The sequence below is a fragment of the Psammomys obesus genome, unplaced genomic scaffold, assembly GCF_907164565.1.
Source record: "Psammomys obesus unplaced genomic scaffold, mPsaObe1.curated_primary_1811, whole genome shotgun sequence".
NCBI lineage: Eukaryota > Metazoa > Chordata > Mammalia > Rodentia > Muridae > Psammomys > Psammomys obesus.
The window spans coordinates 1,761,593-1,782,627 of record NW_026592732.1 but is presented as its reverse complement, the minus strand read 5'-3'; the positions used below and the strand labels follow the sequence as shown (position 1 = coordinate 1,782,627).

Genomic DNA, 21,035 nt, shown 5'->3' with positions numbered 1-21,035 from the left:
AGAGGGAAGCTTGCATTTCATCTAGGGCACCCATCCTGTAAGAACAGAGGTGGGAAGGCTGGAGGGTCTGTGCACAAGCCAGTACACAGAGCCTTGGGTCAGTAAATACACTCTCTCTCTGGTGCTGGGGATTGGGGACTGGGCAGGGGACCCACAGCACTGGATGCTGAGGCCCAGGGGAAACAAATGTAGAGGCCTGGAAGCTAAGCAGATGGTAGAGCCAGGCCGGGGTTGTCCCTCTCACTGGCAGCAAGGGGTGGGCACGAGGTCAGGCCCAAAGACACTTGGGCCTTCTCAGCCAGCAGCTGGTAGAAGGGCTTAGGGGTCTCCCCATCGTCGTCCTCACTGCTGGAGCTCTCCCGCTTCACAATGCGGTTGTGCTGGCGGCTGAACCTGCGTGCCTTAGTGCTGGGGACAGATGGAAGTTCCTCAAGGTCAGCTCCTAGGTTCCCCAACTAGAGTCCCCAGCGGTGACCAAACCTGAAGGGAGCTGGAACTCTCTTTGGTCCCACTGGGGCCAGCCTCTCTTTGGGCCTCTGGGTGTTGATACCTAGATTGGACTGTGCCAAGTGCTTGCATACAGACCTGAGGGGTTAGGCTAGTTTGGAAATGAGTAAGGGTGAGCCCTTGAGGTTGGTGTAGGGGGCAGAATTCGGATTAGGATGACTAAGACAAAAGACAGAGGCTAAGCAACAGGAAAATAACTGATGCTCGGTGTGACAAGTAGAAATGAAGGCAGCAGATCCAGGACCCAGCAAAGGTCACTCTTCCCAACTGCAGATGGCACCTCCAAGTGGTAAACCTTGTGACCCAGGGGCTGAGGACATACTTAGTAAGGACACTTGCTCTGGCATGAGTCTGAGTTACTAGTACACAGCTATGCCTGGCTGTGTGTGCCTGTGTCCAAGCACTAGGAGCAGAGATAGGTAGATCAAAAGCTCTCTGTCCAGCCTTTTGGCTGCAAAGGCCAGTTCCACATTCAGTGGGAGGCCTTGCCTCAGGGTAATGAGGCAAAAAGCAAAAGAACGACACCTGATGTTCTGTCCTGGCCTTTGTATGCATGTGCATGTGTGCACATACCACACACGCACGTGCATGCACCACACATATACAAAGAAAAAGGAATCTGTGTTTTACAAGTCTTTAGCCCAGTGACACCCCAACCTGTCAGCAAAGCCAGGAAGCTCTGGGTGAGGGTGAGGGTCACAGGTGGGGCCCATGGTCTCCCCATGCCTTCTGAAGAGGTATTTCTCACCAGTATGGTCTCCTTTCCTCCAGAGTCATCCCTCGCCACAGTTGAGCCAGCTCCTTGGTGGCAGCTGTGGATGCGGTCCCAGGACAGGCTCTGGTACAGGAAGGAGGAGGTCACAATGGCCACACTATGGTCCTTGGCCATCCTTCCTCTCCCACCAGCTTTCCAGTGCCCCATTACACCCTCTAGAGTGAGAGGCAAGGAAGAGACACAGATGTCCTCCAAAGCATAAATGACCCACAGCCACCAACTTCACAGGCTCCCCCACACACAAACATGTTCTTCCAAAAAGGCAACCAGCTCTTTGGGCTGTTGCTCAGCCAACAGTGACAGGTCCAGGGCTGGCAACTGTTCTAAGTCAACCCCAAGGACCTTTAGCGATGAGACTTCTAAGGTATTTGGCAGGACTGAGCCTGAACCTTCTGAAGACAACCTGCAGCCAATGTGGCCTAGCAGGCAGATGACAACTAGGGGAGAGGTACAGGACTGGTTCAGCCCAGAACCAACCCCTCCTGAAGGCAGTTTCCTTGAAGGAGACAGAAGCTAATTAATTTCCTTTCCTCTGATGTCTCAGGTTGGAACTTGGGTCTGCTGCACAGGATAGGAAGCACAGCAGTGGGGCCACATGGTCTGGGGGTACACATGGGGATGGTAAACCCTTTAAAAACCTGGGTACCCTCACCCACCGGATATACTGCTTCCGGTTCATCCTGCAGAACATGATGAAGCCATTAACACACTTTTTCTTCACCTGGCCAGGGCAGATTTTTTTACTGTCCTTGGGCCTCATAGGGCCCTGGCTTGCCTGGACCTTCTTGATCTTCTTGCCAGCTACTAGTAGGCCAGAAGACCTCCGGGTAGGTGTCCATGTGTAGTCTTTGTCCTCATCACTGGAACTCTGCAAGCCCTCTGGGTTGGCCTGCTGCAGAACAGAAAGCTGAGCGAGGGAGAAGACCCCTGTCTTCCCTGAGTAGATGGCTACCCCTCTCACCTCCTCCTGTCCCCACAGGGAGTCTATGTCTGTGGACTCTGAACTGGAGCTGCAGTTGGACAGCACTTTCGTGTTCTCACTCAGCGACAGGTAGCAGTGGTCCAGTGAAATTGCAGACTGGAAGTTAGGTGGGCCTGTGTGGCCCTCAGAGGGTGCGTCCTAGACCAGATGAGGAGGAAGACACTGACTACAGGATTCACAAGACATTAGAAACAGCTCAGGTTAGACACCTTCACCTGTCTCCACACCCCTGGAAACACAGGAACCTCGACTTGAATGTCCCAGGCAGGAGCCTCATGGCATCAATTCACACATGAGGAAACTGGTACTAGAACAAGGACACAGGGTGCTTCAGCTGGAGGACATGAGTGCCCCTCCCACCTGCACAGCCTTAGCAGCCCTAGCACCAGTCTCAGCTAACTGGTTATCGCTCCCTCCTACTCCCTCATGTGGCTGAGCTGGAGGCAAAGGCAAAGCTGGATGACACCAATGGAGCTGTGTCAATGGAGCCAATCTTCTTGAGTCCCAGGCACCATGAGCCCTGTGGTGCCACTACCCACTGTGCATAAACTCCATGGTCAGGGAAGTACGAATTATTTGTCCAGATAAATTGGTACATTCCTGTAATTCAAGCTCTCTGAAGGCTAAGGCAGGAGGATTGAGAGTTTGATGCCAGCCTGTGATCCAGGAGACCCTGTCTCAAACACACAGACACATCACACACACACACACACACACACACACACACACACACACACACACACTAAGCTGTGAGTGGTAAACCACTGTAGGTGAGAGAACTGCCCTGTGTCCACCCTGCTAGGGGAGTGGCTGTGATCTCATGCAGGCCCTTCTGGGGCCTCTCATGGCAGCAGTGAGCTCAAAGGTGGGCGGTAAGGACAGAGGTGGTAACTCTGGGAAGGATGTAGGTATGGGATACAGTGAGGAAGACAAGCTGGAAAAACAAGAGCCTACCTTCTCTGAGGGGCCTTCCAATTCACAGGCAGCAGGTGAAGACTCCAAGAGACCTGTGAGTAGAACACTAGCAGGACTGGGCCTTTCCTACACCACCCCTGGCTAGCCCCACCTCCTTTCCCTACTTTCTCCACTTTGGGATTTCCTAGTCCATGTGCCAGCTGAGGGCACAGTGACAGCTTTCTGGAGCCTCTCCCTTACTACATGGCCTAGTAGCCCCTATGTTGTGAGGAGCTGCAGGCCCCCCAAGGCCCTCTAGGCATCCATTGGGCCCAGCTCAGGCCCAAGTACTTGTTGGGTGGGATGGTGTCCCCATGTTTTATGAATGAATGACTTTCCTCCCACTCTGGTAGCCCACCTTCAGTCAGAAAGTAGGTGCCATCCTCCAGGACATGATCCGGCAGGATTTTGCTTGGGGAGCTGAAGAGGGAAGAGCTAAGTCCTAAGATTTCACTTAGGTAGTTCGTCACATGCCTGGTATTGCTCTGGGAAGACCTCAAGGCCAGTGGGCTTCCTGCAAAGGATCATGGCACTCAGGCATGTGGTCAACTCCCAATGTAGCAGCGGGCTTTGAGGAGATAGTCCCACCCTAGCGAAAGGAGACTGCCATTCAGAGTCAAGGTGGTATAGGATTAAGAAGCACATTGCCTGGCAATACATCAACAAAAAAGAAAAAAAGAATCATTGCAATGTGCCAGAGCCAACAGATTGACTATGATGACCCACAGCTCTGTGCTTAAAAGGTTCTGTGGTAGCTGGCTTGTGGGAAAGCATGGCTTGATTAGCAACCAGGGGTAGAATGATGCTAGGTATAGTATGCTTTCATCCCACAGCCTTCTTCCTGCTTTTCTTGCTATAGACATCCCCTGAAGAGGAAGGTTCAGAAGGCTCAAAGCCTACAAGAAGAGAAGTTGTAATCACCATTTGGGCTGTCCTCGGATGTCCACACAGGAAGCCAGGGGTCAATGTCTGGGGCTTCTTTGTCTGCTTCACTGGAAGTGCACAAGAATAGCTTCTGCCTGCAGGAGTTGGAATTTGAGGAAGACACAGAGCCCTGGACTGAGCTCACATGACCAACTGTGGGCAACCCCAGGGAACTCAATCAACTGGGTTTCTACCCCCAAGGAGCTCCAAGTCGTGCATGGGAAAATGAGCTGGTAGGCAGATGCTGATAATGGAGGAGACCCTGTGGGGGAGCGTTCCAGGGAAGATGAGGGCAAGTATGAGAGAGACATGGTAGTTTCCCAAGTAAACCAGAGAGGCAGATGATCTAAGTAGAGGGACCAGGGCAGCAAGCTCAGAGCAGGTAGTGTCTGGACTGGAGAACATTTGGGCTGTTCAGTGAAAGGTTGGTGGCAAAAGCAAAAGAGGACAAACATGATGAGACTGGGTCACATTCTCCAATGCCAAGGAAGAGGTTTTGGCTCTACCTTGGGTCAGGGGCTTCAAGCTGCACTGATCTAGTCAAAGTCTATATTAGACAAGCACTCAATGGATGAGAATAGGCTAGGAGGAGAGAGAGTCAAGGAAGATCAGCAGGTGACAATCACCAGTCTAGAAGGTGGGAAACCAGACCTTCCTGGGAGCCTGGAACAGCCAGCACACAGCTGAGCCCAGAGCGCCATTCAGGGAGCCCTGGCAGAGAATGTAAAGCTTTTTCTCACACTTGACAGATACCTCAGCCCCAGCCATTGGCACTCTGGGGTTTCCTTACCTGAGACAGGGCTGTGCCCTGGTGAGGAAATAGGACCTCTGAACCCTGCTCTGAGCCTTGATGTCAACATCAAGCTCTCCATCCTGGGCTGCTACAGCATGATCACCTGAAGGAAGGGGTGTCAGAATAAGGTAACTATGCCTGTATATGGGCCAGATTCCAGGGACCCAAGATGGGGAGGGGTAAGGGTAAGAGAGAGGACCAGGCTCTGCCATCAGCCTTCCTCCTCCCATAACCAAACCAGAATCTTAGGCTGTGGTACCTGGGTGAAGCCAGAGTGTGTGAGTCACCCCAATGATTCACACCTCCATCAGAAGTGCCAGAAGACCAGATCCTTAGTATAGAATAACAATGCCAGCAAAGATGACACACAAGTGAAGCTGGCCCTGTCCTCCTCCCTGTAAATCTTTTACTGATGTACAGTACCATTATACCAATGGGTAAGCCCAGTCATTGCCATGTGAAATGGCATGTCTAGCTCCAAGTCTCATAGCTGGCAGGAAGGTAATACCGCCTCTGGGACCAGGGCATTCTAGCACCAGGGCATTCCAGCAAGTCCGGGTGGCCCTGGAAAAATGGGGAATTCCATCACTGGACTGAGAATTTGGTCACTACCATGTCATAGCACGGTCATGGCCTGGACTAGAGAGGATACATGAACAATAGGGGAGCATGGTGGAGAAGAGGAACTGGGCACTCAGAGAAGCCCAGTAGGCGTATGTTGCCCCATCCCTAGGTTTGAGATCTGAAGCTTACACACAAGGGTGACCTTCATCTTGCCCCTCTCTTACAGAGACTGACAACAAGAGTGAATGAAAAGCCCCATGGTGTAAGAGGCAGTGTCATCCCATTCATTGATGTATGCCTAGTTGCTGGAACTGTCCAGGGCAGAGTCTGCAAAAGGTACAAATACACATGTACACACATGTGTGGGGTTAAAGAGCACATGCAAATATAAAGTGAGTTCCTGCTAAAGAAAGGCACCAACTTGTAATGTCATAGGCAGAGATGTTCTGAGCCATGTCCAGGAACACCAGCTGGGCCCCTCGTCCGTCACCTTCAGACAGGGATGGTATAGTTGTGGGGTGGATGCTAGGGCTGAGGTCTCTTGGACAGATGGTACCTTCCCCATTTTCTTCCTTTAGGCCTGGGTGTGTGGTCATCTGATTTTCAGACTGGTCCAGAACTAGGGAGCGGCGAGACTTATAGGGCCAGACTGGGCGCTCTGAGAGAATAGAGACAGGAGTCTGGAGGCTTGGTGTTAGCACCAGGATGCCTCAGAATTTGGCTCAGGTAGGGAACTCTTCTGCTTGAGGCTGACACATTCCGGAACCCTGCTTATCTCCTGGCACTCACGAGCAGTCCAGGTGTTACCAGCTCTTCAACCAGAGCTCACTGAGCCAACTCTGTGTACATAAGTTGAGTTCTAACAGCATGGTGCACAGCTGCTGTGACATCCCACACCAGGCAATGATGCTAGCTTTCGGGGTGTGGCACACACTTAAGAAGTTTCTAAGCACCTCAAATAATTGTAATGTACAGTTGTGACTAGAGAGCAATGATTAGGTAGGCCATAGCCCCATTTCACAGGCATGGGCACTGAGGTGCTTAAGGGGTTGGAAAGCAAGGGTGTGGTGAGGCTGAGCTAGAGCCAGGACTCTCAGCCTCTACACTTAGATCTTTCTACCACCCTGCCTCCCCTATGCACTCGATCAAGGACAAGAAATGATGACAGTAGCATCCTTCTTGGGCCTTGCCAGGGCTTCTCATATAAGCACTGCTTGGCAGTGTCTTCTCAGGCTTTTCTGTAACCTTGAGAGGAACTGGATCAGTCCCTGTCCCAGTGAGGGGAAATGAAAGTCCCGGAAGGTCTGGGACTCAGGCATAGATTGGTGGGGCCTGGCCCAGTGTGTCCCTGGAGAAGGAGCCTATTCTGTGACAGCAGTTCACTGCACTTTTTCCACAGACCACACGTACCTGACACTCGGGTAAACTTCTTCTTTCGAGGTTTCAAACAAGTGCCCCAAAGGTGTGACTTCTGAGAGCTGGAGGGGGTGGATTGTCTCCGCCAGGTCTGGCCAGCAGATGGGTTCCCACCCAGCCCTGGTAGTAGAGAGGACACAGGTCAGAGCCCACTCCTGGTCTTGCACATCCTCCTCCCCCCAAACAAGGCTTTCCAACCCTGGGTGGGAATGTTTTCAGGCAGACTCTACAAACAAGGAAACTAAGGTCTATTCCTACACAGCCAAGAAGTCAAAGGGCAGGCAGCACTTAGAAGGCTGAGGAAGAAGGATTACTGTAAGTTTGAGTCCAGTCTGGGCTATATAGTAAGACTCTTCCTCAAAAATATAAATGAATGCGTGAATGAATGAATATAAGAAAAAATAAAAATAGAAACAAAAACAAATTAATCTTTAGGATGTTCTCTGGTTGAATCTTCTAATACTTTTCATCTCCACCCCTCTGCTCTGACTTACAGACCTTACCCCTCTGCTCTAGCCTCTGTGTCCCTGGCCTTTTCTTCCTGTGTGAGTATTCACCCCAGCCACTGTACAGTGCTGGGTAGCTGTGTGCTGCAGCCACCATGTTGTTTCTCTGTATAAACACATCTCATTCCCATGGCACACACAGTATGGAAGTGCTGGTGGGGTCCCAATGTACAGATGACAAAACTGAAGCCCAGGCAGGCTATAGTCATAACAGAATCTGAATCAGCATCTGGCTTGGGAAGAGCATGCATAAACCAGATCAGTGTAGTATCTACTCCAGTCACATTTGCTGCTTGCCTTTCCTTAAACATTCTATGTCTCCTCATGCCCACATGTTCTTGGTCGGAGTGGTTCTGCAGTCTGGCAGGGTTCCCTTATGTTTTCCTTGAAGGCCAAGCTCTCAGGCTACCTCCTCCAAACTCCAAAACACAGTGTCTATGTTTTGCTTTGTGTCTCTGAGACTGGGTCTTGCTTGGGTAGGTTAGGCTGGGCTGGAGCTCACTGTGCAGCCGTGGCTGGCCTTGAACTCCTGCCCAGCCCCTGAACGCTGGAGTAACAGGTGTGGCTCTCTTACAGCACCTTTCACATCTCTCTGATGTAGCTACCTTCCCCAAGAAGAGGAAGATTGGTTTCCCTGACAGCCAGGAAAAAAATGGTGTAGAGGCACTGGAGATGGAACTGCTTACCCACAAATTCACCTTTGCCATTGCTGCTGTGGAGCTTGAGCAAGGCCTTGGCCACATCAATACTTCTCTGGAGATACTGGATGTAGTGTAGGACACGCAGCAGGATCTCCTTCTGTGTAGAGACAAAGTTGAGAGCTGGGCACATTGCCCTCCTGTCACCCCAGCTCCTCAGGAGGGAGAGGCAGCAGGATCATGAGTTGGAAACCAGCCTACGAAACATGCTGTTAAGACCCTGACTGCACAAGTGTTAGGGCCTAAGACAGTGTAAGGCTCCTGGGGAACAGAGAGAGGTAGCACCTCACACCCCACTCTCCACACACACCCCAACAATGCCTCAGCTGGCAGAGCTCCACCTATTCTGACATCTAGGCTTTAGTTTGTCCTAGAGAGCTGGCTGGAGGCTAAGGCTAAACATTAATGGAGCTTGCAGACCTAAAGAGACAGAGCTAGAATCTGATTGGGGCAGCCTGCTCCTGGTCCCAGTCACAGGCATATACTGCTCAGCTTCTGGCCTTTTGCTCATACTTAATTTCCTGTCTGGCCCTCCTCTTCTCTCCACAAGCCCCCTCATCTGCCTGCTCCTCCTCTGAACTTCAGCATAGCCACCTCCTCTTATGACTACCTGGCCCAGGCTGGACCAGCTTACCATATCTCAGTAGTCTAAAACACCCTGGACTTCTTCCCACCTCCACATCAGCCACAGTGCTTTCTGTTATCTGTTGCTGTGTTGTTCTCTCCCTTTGACCTTGAGCTAGTTGAAGCAAGACTTTAGCTAACTCATTTCTGTATTCCAAAGACATAGAATGGAGAGGTGCCTCAGCCGGGGGCTTTTAAAGAAGCAGATTTTTCACATCATTCAACAGGGTGCTCCTGGCCAATGTGCAGATATCACCTACCCCACTACCACCACTCAATACCTCCTGAGATGCTACTGGAGACACAAAGCTAAAACCAATGCAAGCACGTGCCTTCATGGACACACAATCTAGCAAGGACAACAGTCCCTAAATAACTCAGAAATCATTCAAAATTATCAGCCATGCATTCTGGAGTATACCTGTAATCCCAGTACTCAGGAAGCTGACACAGAAGGATTGTAAATTCCAGGACAATACAGCCTAGGAAGACCCCATAAAGAGAGAGACAAGACAGACTGAGAGAGAATACCTCTTAACACCACCCCCAACACCAACACACAATTTTAAAAAGGCTTAGTCAATGTTTGAATGAGACTGCTTTCAAGGGGGCTGGTCTCAAAGGGCCTGAAAGAGAAGAAAGCTGTCAGTAGACTACTGACAGGTGTCTTTCTTAGACTGGCATGTATAAAACCTGGCTTGGAATGCCATTACAATGAAGTCTTTGTGTAGTTGTGAAGAGACACACACAGATGGTCCATGCAAAGGTAGTTGGACTGCATCCCTGTTTTCAAGATAGAAAGCTGTTTCTGATTTTTGTTTTGTATGGTTTTTGAGAAAGGGTCTCACTGTGTACCTCAAGCTGACCTCTAACTGGTAATCCTCCTGCTTCAGTCTCCTATTGACATGAGCTCCATACCCATCTAGAAAGTTCAGTCTTGGTGCTTTAGGAACATGACCTAGCAGCTACAACTAGAAGGTGAAACCCCAGAGACCATCTCAAGTTAAAATAGGCATTAAAACTGTCACAACAGAGAAAATTCACTCAACAAACATCTACTGACCACGGAGTGACTGATGATGCATTATCACTCCATCTTACTCTCTCTGCCTACCTCTCTCATTCCTCTTCCCTTTGGGTATTTCTGGACAATCTATTCCTTCAGGAATTTCTCCCCCCCCCCTTTTTTTGCATGGGTTTTTGTTGTTGTGTGGTTTTGTTTTTGAACAGGATCTCACTATATAGCTCTGACTGTCTATGTTTCAAAGTTAAAAAAGAAAGCAGGCCTGTGAGGTGGCTCAGGTGGGGAAATGCACCTTTCTCAAATTTCAGTTCCTTTAGACCCCCTTGAAGGCATCCTGAGTTCAATCACTCAAGCCCACATGAAAGAACTGACTCCCTCAAATCGGCCTCTGACTCCCACAGTTGTGTCATGACATTTATACCAAATAAATAATTTAAAACTTTAGCTTTTAAAGAAGGAGGCATATTAAAGAGATACTCAGCATTTGGGGGCTGATTCCAGAAATTTACAGTCAATTAGGAACAACAATTATCAGTTATTATTTGCTTGAGGCTGTTCCTGTTGTTGCTAGGAAGAGAGTCATCCTTTGAAGCCCTTGCCTGACAGAACTCTCCATCCAAAGAGCATCAGAAATGAGGAAACAGGACTAAGATAACTCAGGGGGGAGGTGCTTGTCGCTGTGGCACAGGCACTGCTCCCAGAAAGTTACTAATTATATATGTCTGTGTGCATGTGTACACATATAAACATATCTATATACACACACACACACACACACAAATATATTAAGTGTATACATTTCTAAAATGAGGGAATAATCACTGTGATAAGGACTTTCGTGGTGGATGGGAAGAAGGCTGTGGTTCATGCAGGACAGGAGGCAATGAATGCTCAGAGTAGTGTGGATAGATACCACAACCTCAAGCCTCAGACACAAGAAAACCACCCTTAACAGCTCCAATAAGAGATCATATGGCCGTGATCAAGTGGGTGACTTCCTCTAGTAAGAGACTGGCCTCAGAGTATGAGCTCTAACTAGGAAGCAGATTGCATGTAGGCCAGCGTGCAGGATAGAACCCAAGGAGAATGTAGGGGAGAAGGGATCCCAAGCACAGGAGAGAACACATGGGAAAAAATTATGCTGAATGGGCTGGTGGGATGGCTTAGAGGGTAAAAATTCTTGCTGTATAGGCCTCATGACTTGAGCTCCATCCCAATACCACGGTGGAGGAGAAAACTGACTCCCAAAAGTTATCTTGTGACCTCCATAAACATGCCATGCTATGTCCACCCCCTCTTTCTCTCTCTTACACATACATTAATAATTTTGTTAAAATAAAGTAGAACAAAACCAGGCCTAATAATACAGGCCTGTAATCCTAGCTACTCAGGATATAGAGGCAAAAGGATTCCAAGTTTAGGCCAGCCAGGACCACAGAATGAGCTCAAGGCCTGCCTGGCAGCTTAGTGAGACCTTATCTCAGAAATAAGTATAGTTCAGTGAAGAGTACTTATCTAGTATACACAAGGCCCTGGGTTCAATGCCCAGTGTCATGAATAAATTATTTAAATAAATAGGAAGGTGGGATATTGTAGCCCATCTTTGCTACTTTGTGGATTCTTCTTTTCCTGCCCTTTATTCCTCCTGTTTCACTCCTGATGAGAGAAAAACAAGGATATCATGGAGAGAGGAATTAGGAAAATCCCTGAATTTAATTTCTTTCATTTTGTTTCTTATTTGACCATAACTACTAACAAATCATAACTAACCTCCCTAAAAGACGAACAAACACCGACCTTGCCTTTCTGGGCCCTTGCATTTATGTACCCTCTGAAAATAATCCCAGAATTCCAAACACCACACAATTACAAAAACTATCTTCAACTGGCAAAACCATGCTTCTGCTAGAATAGGAGGCAAACCATAGTCTGCTGCTGCAGACAGTCCAAAGCAGCCCCATATCCCCACACCTGGGATTAAAGTGAACGCACATTCTTGTAATAGCTCTGTATTGGTTTTTTGTTTGTTTGTTTGTTTGTTTTTAATAAAGAAACCAAAATTCCAGAATTCTTAAAAATGTCACTGCAGGGTATGGCTCAGTAGTAGAACCCTTGCAAAGCATGTATGAAGCCCTTATGTAGTTAAAAAAAAAAAGGGGTGGGGGAGTTGGATGCTAGAGAGTTGGGCCATCAATTAAAAGCTCTAGCTTCCAGAGAATCCCGGTTCTATTCTCAGCACCCACAGGGCAGGCCATAATCACCTATAACTCCAGTTCCAAGAGCTCCAACACCCTCGTTTGTTACATAGTCATATCATACATGCAGGGAAAACATCCATGCACATAAAAAAAAAATTAAAAAGAGCCAGGTAATGGTGGCACACACCTTTGCTTCCAGCATTTGTGAGACAGAGGCAAGAGGATCTCTGTGAGTTCAAGGCCAGCCTGGTCTACAGAGTAAGTTCCAAGACAGCCAGGGCTACACAGAGAAACCCTGTCTCAAAAAAAATAAACAAATAAATATTTTTCTTTTTAATGTGTGTGTTTGTTTTGAAAAAGAGGTCTCTCTGTTATGTAGCAAGGCCTGGAGATGATTCCTGGAGATGACATCACATCAGTTAAGAAATGCTATTCATTCCTTGAGGGCAGGAATAGAGTCCTTCTCTTCCCTGGTTCCCAGGATCCTATGACAGCACCTATACACAGCAAATAAGCAAGTGCTTGAGGACATAGACAAATTCCCCATCATCACATCCCAGTTCCAAAGGCAGCCGCATCCTAGTCCCATGTCTGAGATTAGGCTGCCTTACATGGCAAGGGCACTTTACAGATGTCACTGAATTAAGGAACTGGAGGTAGAGAGATTGCTTGAGGTTATCCACATGAACCGGACATAATCATGATGATTATGATGATTACTGTAAGAGGGAGGCAGGAGGCCCAAAGGTGGAGAAGATCATATGAAAGCAGAGCAGGAGCCCTGACGAGAACTTGTTGATGGTTTGCAAGGAATATGAAGCCTTTGAAAGTTGCCAAAGAAAAACATAATACACTTTCCTCTGAGGGAGAGAGAGGAAACCACTGAGCTACCATCCCGAGTCCTCTGTTTACATTTGTATTTTGAAACAAGGTCTCAAAAGTTGCACATGATGTTTTGAACTCACTCTATAGCCCAGGCAGGCCTTGCACTTGCAATTCTCCTGCCTCAGCCTCCCAGGTGCTAGAATGAAAAGCATGCAACACTAGACCACAATTTTTCTTTTCCCTCTGTGCCCCACCTTCAAGGATGAAATCTAGAGCCTTGTACATGCCAGGCAAGAGCTCTATTGCTAAACTATGTGACAAGGCATTGTTTTTGTCTTGCATCCCTTAGGAGCAGGAGTTACCTTTTCTTTTCTTTCTGGAGACAAGGTTTCTCTGTGTAGCCTGTGCTGTCCTAGACTACCTTTGTAGACCAGGCTGGCCTTGAACTCACAGAGATCCATCTGCCTCTGCCTCCCTGAGTGCTGAAATTACAGGCGTGTGTGCCACCATGCCCAGTTTATCTTCCTTTTGTTAACAACTGAGAAACTTGGGGCTGAGAGCAGCAGCTGCGAGGCTGGAGGGCTCCAGCTCTGTTGTGTGACCTCTGCCTCTACTTTTTCCACTCCCTGTTCCTTTTACCTCTTTCTGTGTATGTGCATGTTCACGTAGAGATCAGAGGCCAGCTTCATTCCTCAGGGGTTGTTCACTGTGGGTTTTTTTGTTTGTTTTTTGTTTTTTGAAACAGGGTCTCTCAATGTGACCTGAGCTCAATAACTAATGAGAGTAGAAGCTTGCACCATGACACCTCACAACCCATGGCTTTCTGTGAGTTCTGGGACTAGAGCTCAAGTCCTCATACTTTTGTAGCAAGTACTGACTGAACAGTCTCCAGTCCCAGCTCCACCTACCCCACCTCTTATTCTGAAAGGATCCCACAGGGCTGGGGGTATAGCTCAGTGGCAAAGAAAGCACTTGCTGACACTTTGGGTAAGTAACTGGCTTCTAAAAATGAGAATTCTCCCCAATGGACTCCCAGAAATTCCTGTTCAGAGCATGACCACCTGTTTCAAGTCCACCACTGAGAGGCCTATGTGGATTTCCTAGGAGAGGTCCCACTTACTGCTCTGACACCCTGCTCCCACCTGCCTCCTCCCCTTCCATCCCCATACCTTGGTGTGCTTCTTGTTTCTGGTCTTCATGGTCACAGGGATCAGTAAGGCCAGTTCTCGAAGCTTGTTCGTGTGGTTTTTCTTATCCTTCCTGTTTGAGGATGAGAGCCAATTTTGGTTAAGATACCTAAAATTAAGCTTTGTTTGGAGACAAGGTGATTGCATTGCCTCAGCCCCTCAAGTGCTAAGATTACAGATATGAGCCATCACATTTAGTTTTAAAGGTTTGTGGCCTGCCCCCAAACCTTCAGTCTTGAGTCAAGACTGTGCCCTATCCCCATCCTTGGACATCCAAGACAGAGTCTCAGGCATCATTAGAATTTACCATTCTCCTTTATCGCTTGGACCAATGGGTCCCCAAATCTTGCCCATCTTCCACCCCACTCCCACTTTTGTTAAGCCCCTAACTCTTACATGGCTGTCTTCACATCCTCATAGGGCTCCCAGTGTCCTATCTACCTCCTTCATCTGTTTTGTCTGAGCAAGCTCACTTTTCTGAAACATAAATCTGACCTTGGCGTCACACCTTCAAGGTCATGCCATTGATATGAAACAATTTGTTCATTTTTATTTTTAGATGTAGGATCTTGCTATGTAGCACAGGAGCGACTCAAACTTAGCAGTCTTCCTGCTTTAGTCTCCTAAGTATTGGGCTTACAAGTGTGCACCATAACACCTGAGAGGACCACGTTTAAAGCCTCTGAGTGGCTCACCCTTCCTTTTCTAGCCCAGCTGGCCATGCTAGTCCTAGCATTACTTTGGCTCTTTCATACTGACTGACCCACGCTGCACAGGGTGGGTGAGCTCCATACCCCTGCAGTCCATCACTGTGTCCTTAGCACAGTCACTGGGCTCTGGTACTCTGGAAATTCAGTGCATGCTGGCTAAAGGCCTCAATACAGGCATGAAAGGAGTTGACTTGTGACAACCTCCAGGGCCTAATTCCTGAATACATAATTCATGAGATAGCCACACATTATAACACACACAGATCCACCCCTCCCCCACTAGTCGAGCCATAAGATTGACTCCCAAATTATACACTACCCTACTGCTTGCAGGGTTCCTATGGTTGCCCTAGCACCTGCATTGCTACCAGTTCTCCTCATACCCTCCTCAGGGCCTTCAGTTGCTAGCTCTTGTACCCTGGTATCCCAAAAGACCATACCCTGTCCACACCAAAACCACCTTTCCATTACAGGTATAGATAGATTTAGTTCCAGTGGTGGTGATACACTGATTCTCCTCCCCAAGCCTGATGCTGGCCTCATATGTAGGGGAAGAACTTCTCTAGTCCCTGCCTATGAGGAGATGGGGCTCTGTGTGGGAGGCACACTCATCTTCCTAATCAAACTCCAACTTTCTAGAAGAATCTCTCTGGGCTGGGAGTGTGACTCAGTGGTACTAGAATTTACCAGTGCTAAGGCATTGGAGTCCATTCCAAACACTGAAAAGAAAAAAGAAATAAAGAAAGAAAGAGAGAAAGAAAGGAAGAAAAAAAGAAAAATTAAGAGAAAAAAAAAAAGAGAAAAGATCCTTCAAGGAACAAAAACTGGGGGTTGGGGAGCAGACAAGGGCCTGAAATCCATCACTGTGTGAAGACACTTGTAGGCAAGCCTGATGACCTGAGTTCCATCTCTGGAACCTACATGGTAGAAGGAAAAAACTGACTCCTGCAAGTTGTCCTCTGACCTCCACACATAATGCCATATCCCCCTTCCCTTGTCATAGAATAATTAAGTAACTATTAAAAATATCTTTTCACCTATTCATTCAGCAATTAGTTACCAAGCATCTACTGTGTGGCAGGAATGGTAAGGGACAGGGACAAGAGCATAAAGAACAAACAGCTCTTCTGCAGCTGAAGGGACAGTAAGGTCCTCAAACACACTGTTCCACAAACAAACCTGAAATAGCAACTAGGACCAGAATGAGCTATGTAATATTTGAGGGGTACACTACAAATAAAAATGTGGTGTCACTTGCTTAATAATTAAAAGCTTCAGCCGGACATGGTGGCACACTCTGGGAGGCAGAGGCAGGCAGATCTCTGAGTCTGAGGCCAGCCTGGTTTACAAAGCAAGTCCAGGACAGCCAAGGCTACACAGAGAAACCCTGTCTCGGGGGGGTGGGAGGGTGGAAGAGCTACAAGATGGAGAGCAAAGCATTAAACTCATTATGTAGGTCTTTTTATTCTCTGTGTGCTCGAGTACAGAGACACAGACACAGACACACAGACACACACACACACATGCACACAGACATATGTATGCAGCATGTGCCAGATCAGATGTCCTCCTCAATCTCCATGTTTTGTTTGTTTGTTTGTTTGAGACAGGGTTTCTCTGTGTAGCCTTGGCTGTTCTGGACTCTATGTAGACCTCAAACTCAGAGATCTGCCTGCCTCTGCCTCCGTGAGTGCTGGGATTACAGGCTTGTGACACTGCACCCAACTTTCCATGTTAGTTTTGATTCAGGGTCTCTCACTGAAACTGAAACTCACAGACACAGTTGGGCGGGCTGGCCTAACCTCAAGGATCCTCACGCCATCTCCCCCACACTTGTTTGTATTTTGTGGGTGCTAGAGATCTAATCTCAGATCCTTAACATTGCATACCAAGCACTGTTCTGAGCTAGCCACCAACCACCCCATGGTCTGACATTTTAAACTCTAGGCCCTGTGTAAACGACTGCACAAGTCAAACACCCATCAGGCTGGTTCTGATGGAATGTTAAGGAGAGGGGTTGCTTGGTTATGGATGCTGTAATAGCAGGCGTTGACCTACAAAATGAGGAGCTTGTTACCTGGAACTGCACTAGTGAGGTCTTTCCACAGAAACTAAATCTGGCCAGAACCTAGTCCAGAGGATAAGAGGGGATGAGAAGGAACAGACAACACGCCAGGCAAGAGGGAACATGTGCAAAGGCCCTATGACACAAAGCAGCAAGGAGAACTCAAGGAAAATAAAACCCAGGCACTGGAGCTCAGCAAGAAAAGTAGACAAGGCAGGTGCTAACATCTTGGGTGAAGCAGGAACCTATAGGCTTAGGGTACAGAGGAGTTTTATCTATATTCTAAGACCCATTGAAAACGCTTAAAGGACTTCCTGCAGCAGACAGCATCCTTAGTTCACCTCCTAAAATGTTTGTGGACACAGAAATCACACACACTTATCATATTAATGGAGGAGTGAAGAGGAAAACATCATATTGGATACCAAGTTACTCTTCTCTGACTGCAATTTTGAGGAGTGTTGTTGTTAGGCACACTGTGCTACCTAGGCTGGCCTCAAATTCCTGGGCTCTCAAGATCCTTCTACCCCAGCCTCCCCAGTAGCTGAGACCACTGGTGAGTTCAGGGTCATTATTAACTTAGCTAATCGTGAACTATTTTTTTTTTTTTTTTGAGACAGGGTCTCATATAGATAACTCAGGGTAGTTTTCAAGTTTTTCTGTATAGCTGAAACTGGCTTGAACTTCTTTCTTTTTGTTTTGTTTTTTATTAAGACAGGGTTTCTCTTTGTAGCCCTGGCTGTCTTAGAACTCATTCTGTAGACCAGACTAGCCTCAAAGAGACTTGCCTGCCTCTGTCTCTCAAGTGCTGGGATCTACAGGTGTCTAACACCATACCAGGCTCAAGATATTATTTTTAAAAAAATTTATTTTATGTCTGTGTGTTTTGCTTGCATGCATGTATGTACATGGCTGGTGCCCTCAGGTCAGAAGAGGGAGTTGAATCCCTTAGAACTAGAGTTACAATGGTTGTGAGCTACAACATGGGTACTAGGAATTGAACCTGGTTCCTCTGAAAGAACAGCAGGTGCTCTTAACTTCTGAGCTATCTTTTCAGCCACATGATTTTATTATAAAAAAAAAAAATACTGGTGCTTGCTCAGCACATATAAACCCTTGGGTTCAGTTTTCAATACTGCAAGCAACAGATAAATATAAGTAAATCCTCCAAAGCTTTGTCTAGCCCTGTTCTTATTTATGTGTGTGTGTGAAAATGCATGAGTTTGTGTAAAAAGGCCTGAGGTCCAAATCCAGTGTCTTCCTGAATCACTCCCCATCTTATGGTATTTGTATTTTCTTCTTTTTCGAGACAGGGTTTCTCTGTATAACTGCCCTGGCTGTCCTGGAACTCCATTTTAGAACCAGGCTGGCCTCGAACTCACAGAGATCTGCCTGTCCCTACCACCACATCCGAGTCCCATCTTATGTTTTAAGATGGTCTCTTTTTCAACCTTGAGCTCACTGATTTAGCTAGACTGAGTGGCTAAAAATCATCCTGTCTCTACCTTACTCCCCCACCCCACCCTATGCTGGAATTATAGGCATGTGCTCTTACACTTGTTTTTTTCATGTGAGTACAAGGGATTGAATTCATATCTTCATGCATGGCAAGCACTTTGTCCACTGAGCCATCTTCCTGACCTGACCCTATTTATTTACTTGCATGTTTTGCACTTGTCCCTGTACTTGAAAGAAAGAGTGTGTGTGTGTGTGTGTGTGTGTGTGTGTGTGTAACATTGTATGAATTTAAAGCCAACCAAGCAAGACCTTGTCTCAAAACAAAACAAAACAAAACAAAACAAAAAAAAAAAAACGCTGAAAAAAAAGAGGGTAGAATTATTTCTCAGAATGCTTAGATAATGGGGCACATAGCATATTGAATGACTTGTTGATAGTTGCTGCTTTTGCTTAACCAACATCCCATTCCCCTTCCCTCAATTGTCCTTTGGGCAACTTCTCTGCTCTCTGTGCATGTTGTTCAGAGAGGCTGACCCTATTCTCCCCTCCAAAGGGAGCACAGAACCAAGGTCCATCCAAGAAGTTACCATGACTGATTCAGAATTAGGGTCCGGATTTCAGGCTTGACCAGTGAGAGTCAATAAGTCTTGAAAAGAGGTTCTATGGGGTGATCAGCAGGCAGGATATGAACCTGAGCAGCTGGGAGTCATCTTGCCCTCCCCTAAGGAGCCTGCTTGATAAGGAAGAGCAGAGTGAAGGCAAGCAAAGCCCCACTAACAGCACTCACCCCTTGCCTGGCTGGGACCAGCCATGCCCTGCTATCCCTGACCTTTTGTTTAAATGACCTAGCAGATTCCCTTTTATTCATAAACCTAGTTTCAGCTAGTTTTCTACCCACCAAAACCAAGTCTTTGTTATTGGAAAAAACCCTCATCTAGAAAGAAGAAAACAAGAGACAAAGATTCTAAAAGCAATAGGCTGCATGATGCACGAGTCTTCATTACTTCATGATGCTCCTTCTGAGCATAGTATCTACACAGTGGACCAGAGCAAAGGAGGTGCTTAATTGTGATATTAATAAATGGATGAGGAGGGCTGTATGGACATCCATTTAGGGGAAGACAGTACTGAGCAAGATGAACTTCGACTGTTCTTAATTTGTCCAGATTGGATGGGTGGAGACCCTCAATCTGCTGATTTCAGAGTCCGACAGCTGAGGATACAGATATGCATATGGCCCTGAAGCCATTTCAGTATTCCTCACTCCCAACACCCAAAAGGTTCTTACGTAAGTATTTGGTGGATGAATGAATGCACATTGTGAGTGAAAGGAAAGAGCATTTAAGAACCTCAGAATTAGAGGGCCTAGATAGAGAGATGGCTCAATGCTCTCAGAGAGGATCCAGGGTGCAATCCTAGTACCTGCAAGGTGGCTCACAACTCTTTTCAATGCCAGTTCTGGGGGATCTCATGCCCCCTGCTGGCCTCCACAGGCATGGCATGTGCATGGTGCAGAGAGACATTCAAACAAAACACTGACACACACATAAAATTAAAAATAAAGAAATGAACAACAAAATGGGATCTGTGGATGTAGTAAAGTGATGAGTTCCTTAGGACTTCACATCACAAGGCCCTGGGTTCATTCACAGAACTGAAACAAACAAACAAACAAACAAACAAACAACAAACAAAACTTCAGAACCCTCTTTGGGAAATAGCGGGAATATTCCCACCTCCTTCCTTGCTAGGTGGCGGTTATTAGATACAATCAAAGTTCTAGACAAACAAGCTAGAAACAGTGTTTAGTAACATCATGTTGTTACTATTAGTCAGTCATAGTGGCTGGAGCTATACTGAAGATGGGGAAATAATTACCTGTCATTAGGACTCAAAGAACTAGCTCTGAGCTGATCAGGAAAACACAAGAATCTCCTGGAACCCAACATCTGCAAAGAGGGGAAGAATTATTAGTGACCTTTGAGACTCCAAAATGAATGTACACCTTTCCCCACCCCCTTGGCACATCTTTAAAAGCATCCAGATATCCTAAAATAGAACATCTCTATGGGCTCAGGAGCCTAAAAACCCTAAAATTTAAATAGAAGATCACAAATCCCAAATGGTAAATTTAAGCTCCTAAAATTTGGATCTAAAACCAAAATCATCAAGTTTCCAGACATTTATCTCAGAATTCAAACATCAATAACTGGATGCCAGAGGCTGAAATAAAGACTGTCTAGTCTGAAAAATGGCTTGAAACCTCTAGAAAGGGGTGGGGGTGGGAGGTTGAGACAGGATCTCTCTTTATAGCTCTGTCCTAGAATTCACTATGTAGACTAGGCTGCACTTGAATTCACAGATTCATTTGCCTCTGCCTCTCCAGCACTGAAATTAAAGGGATGTGCCACCACACCCAGCTAGATAGCGATATTAATAGATGAAAACTGACTTTAAAAGTGAGAGGCTGGAGAGATGCCCAGAGGTTAAGAGCACTGGCTATTCTTCCAAAAGTCCTGAGTTCAATTCCCAGCAAACACATGGTATCTCACAACTGCCTGAAGTCCCGATTCCAAGGGATTTGGCACCTTCACAGATATACATGCAAGCAAAACACCAATGAAAATAAACAAACAAACAAACAAACAAGTTAATAAATAAATATTTTTTTAATCCTAAAGTAAGAGCTGGATAAATGGCTCTACAGTTAAGAGCACTGACTGCTTTTTCAGGGGACTTAGATTTGATTCCTAGACACACTGTGGCTCACAACTGTCTCTAACTCAAGTTCCAGGGGATCTGATGTCCTCTTCTGGTCTACTCCA

The 21,035-nt window shown here is 46.9% G+C and overlaps 1 protein-coding gene across 1 annotated transcript; it reads right to left on the bottom strand.

The window, feature by feature from the left end:
- Positions 1–203: 203 nt before the first annotated feature.
- On the bottom strand, positions 204–20,159 carry Meiosin (meiosis initiator). Its single transcript, XM_055615450.1, has 13 exons — positions 20,089–20,159; positions 13,960–14,050; positions 8,120–8,219; positions 6,910–7,035; positions 5,921–6,157; positions 4,933–5,038; positions 4,140–4,246; positions 3,577–3,732; positions 3,219–3,271; positions 2,244–2,402; positions 1,939–2,174; positions 1,256–1,345; positions 204–408 (listed from the first exon to the last, which is right to left on the bottom strand). Exons 1-13 carry the CDS (start codon positions 20,157–20,159, stop codon positions 204–206), a joined length of 1,737 nt encoding a protein of 578 aa, XP_055471425.1.
- Between the last annotated feature and the right edge of the window lie 876 nt (positions 20,160–21,035).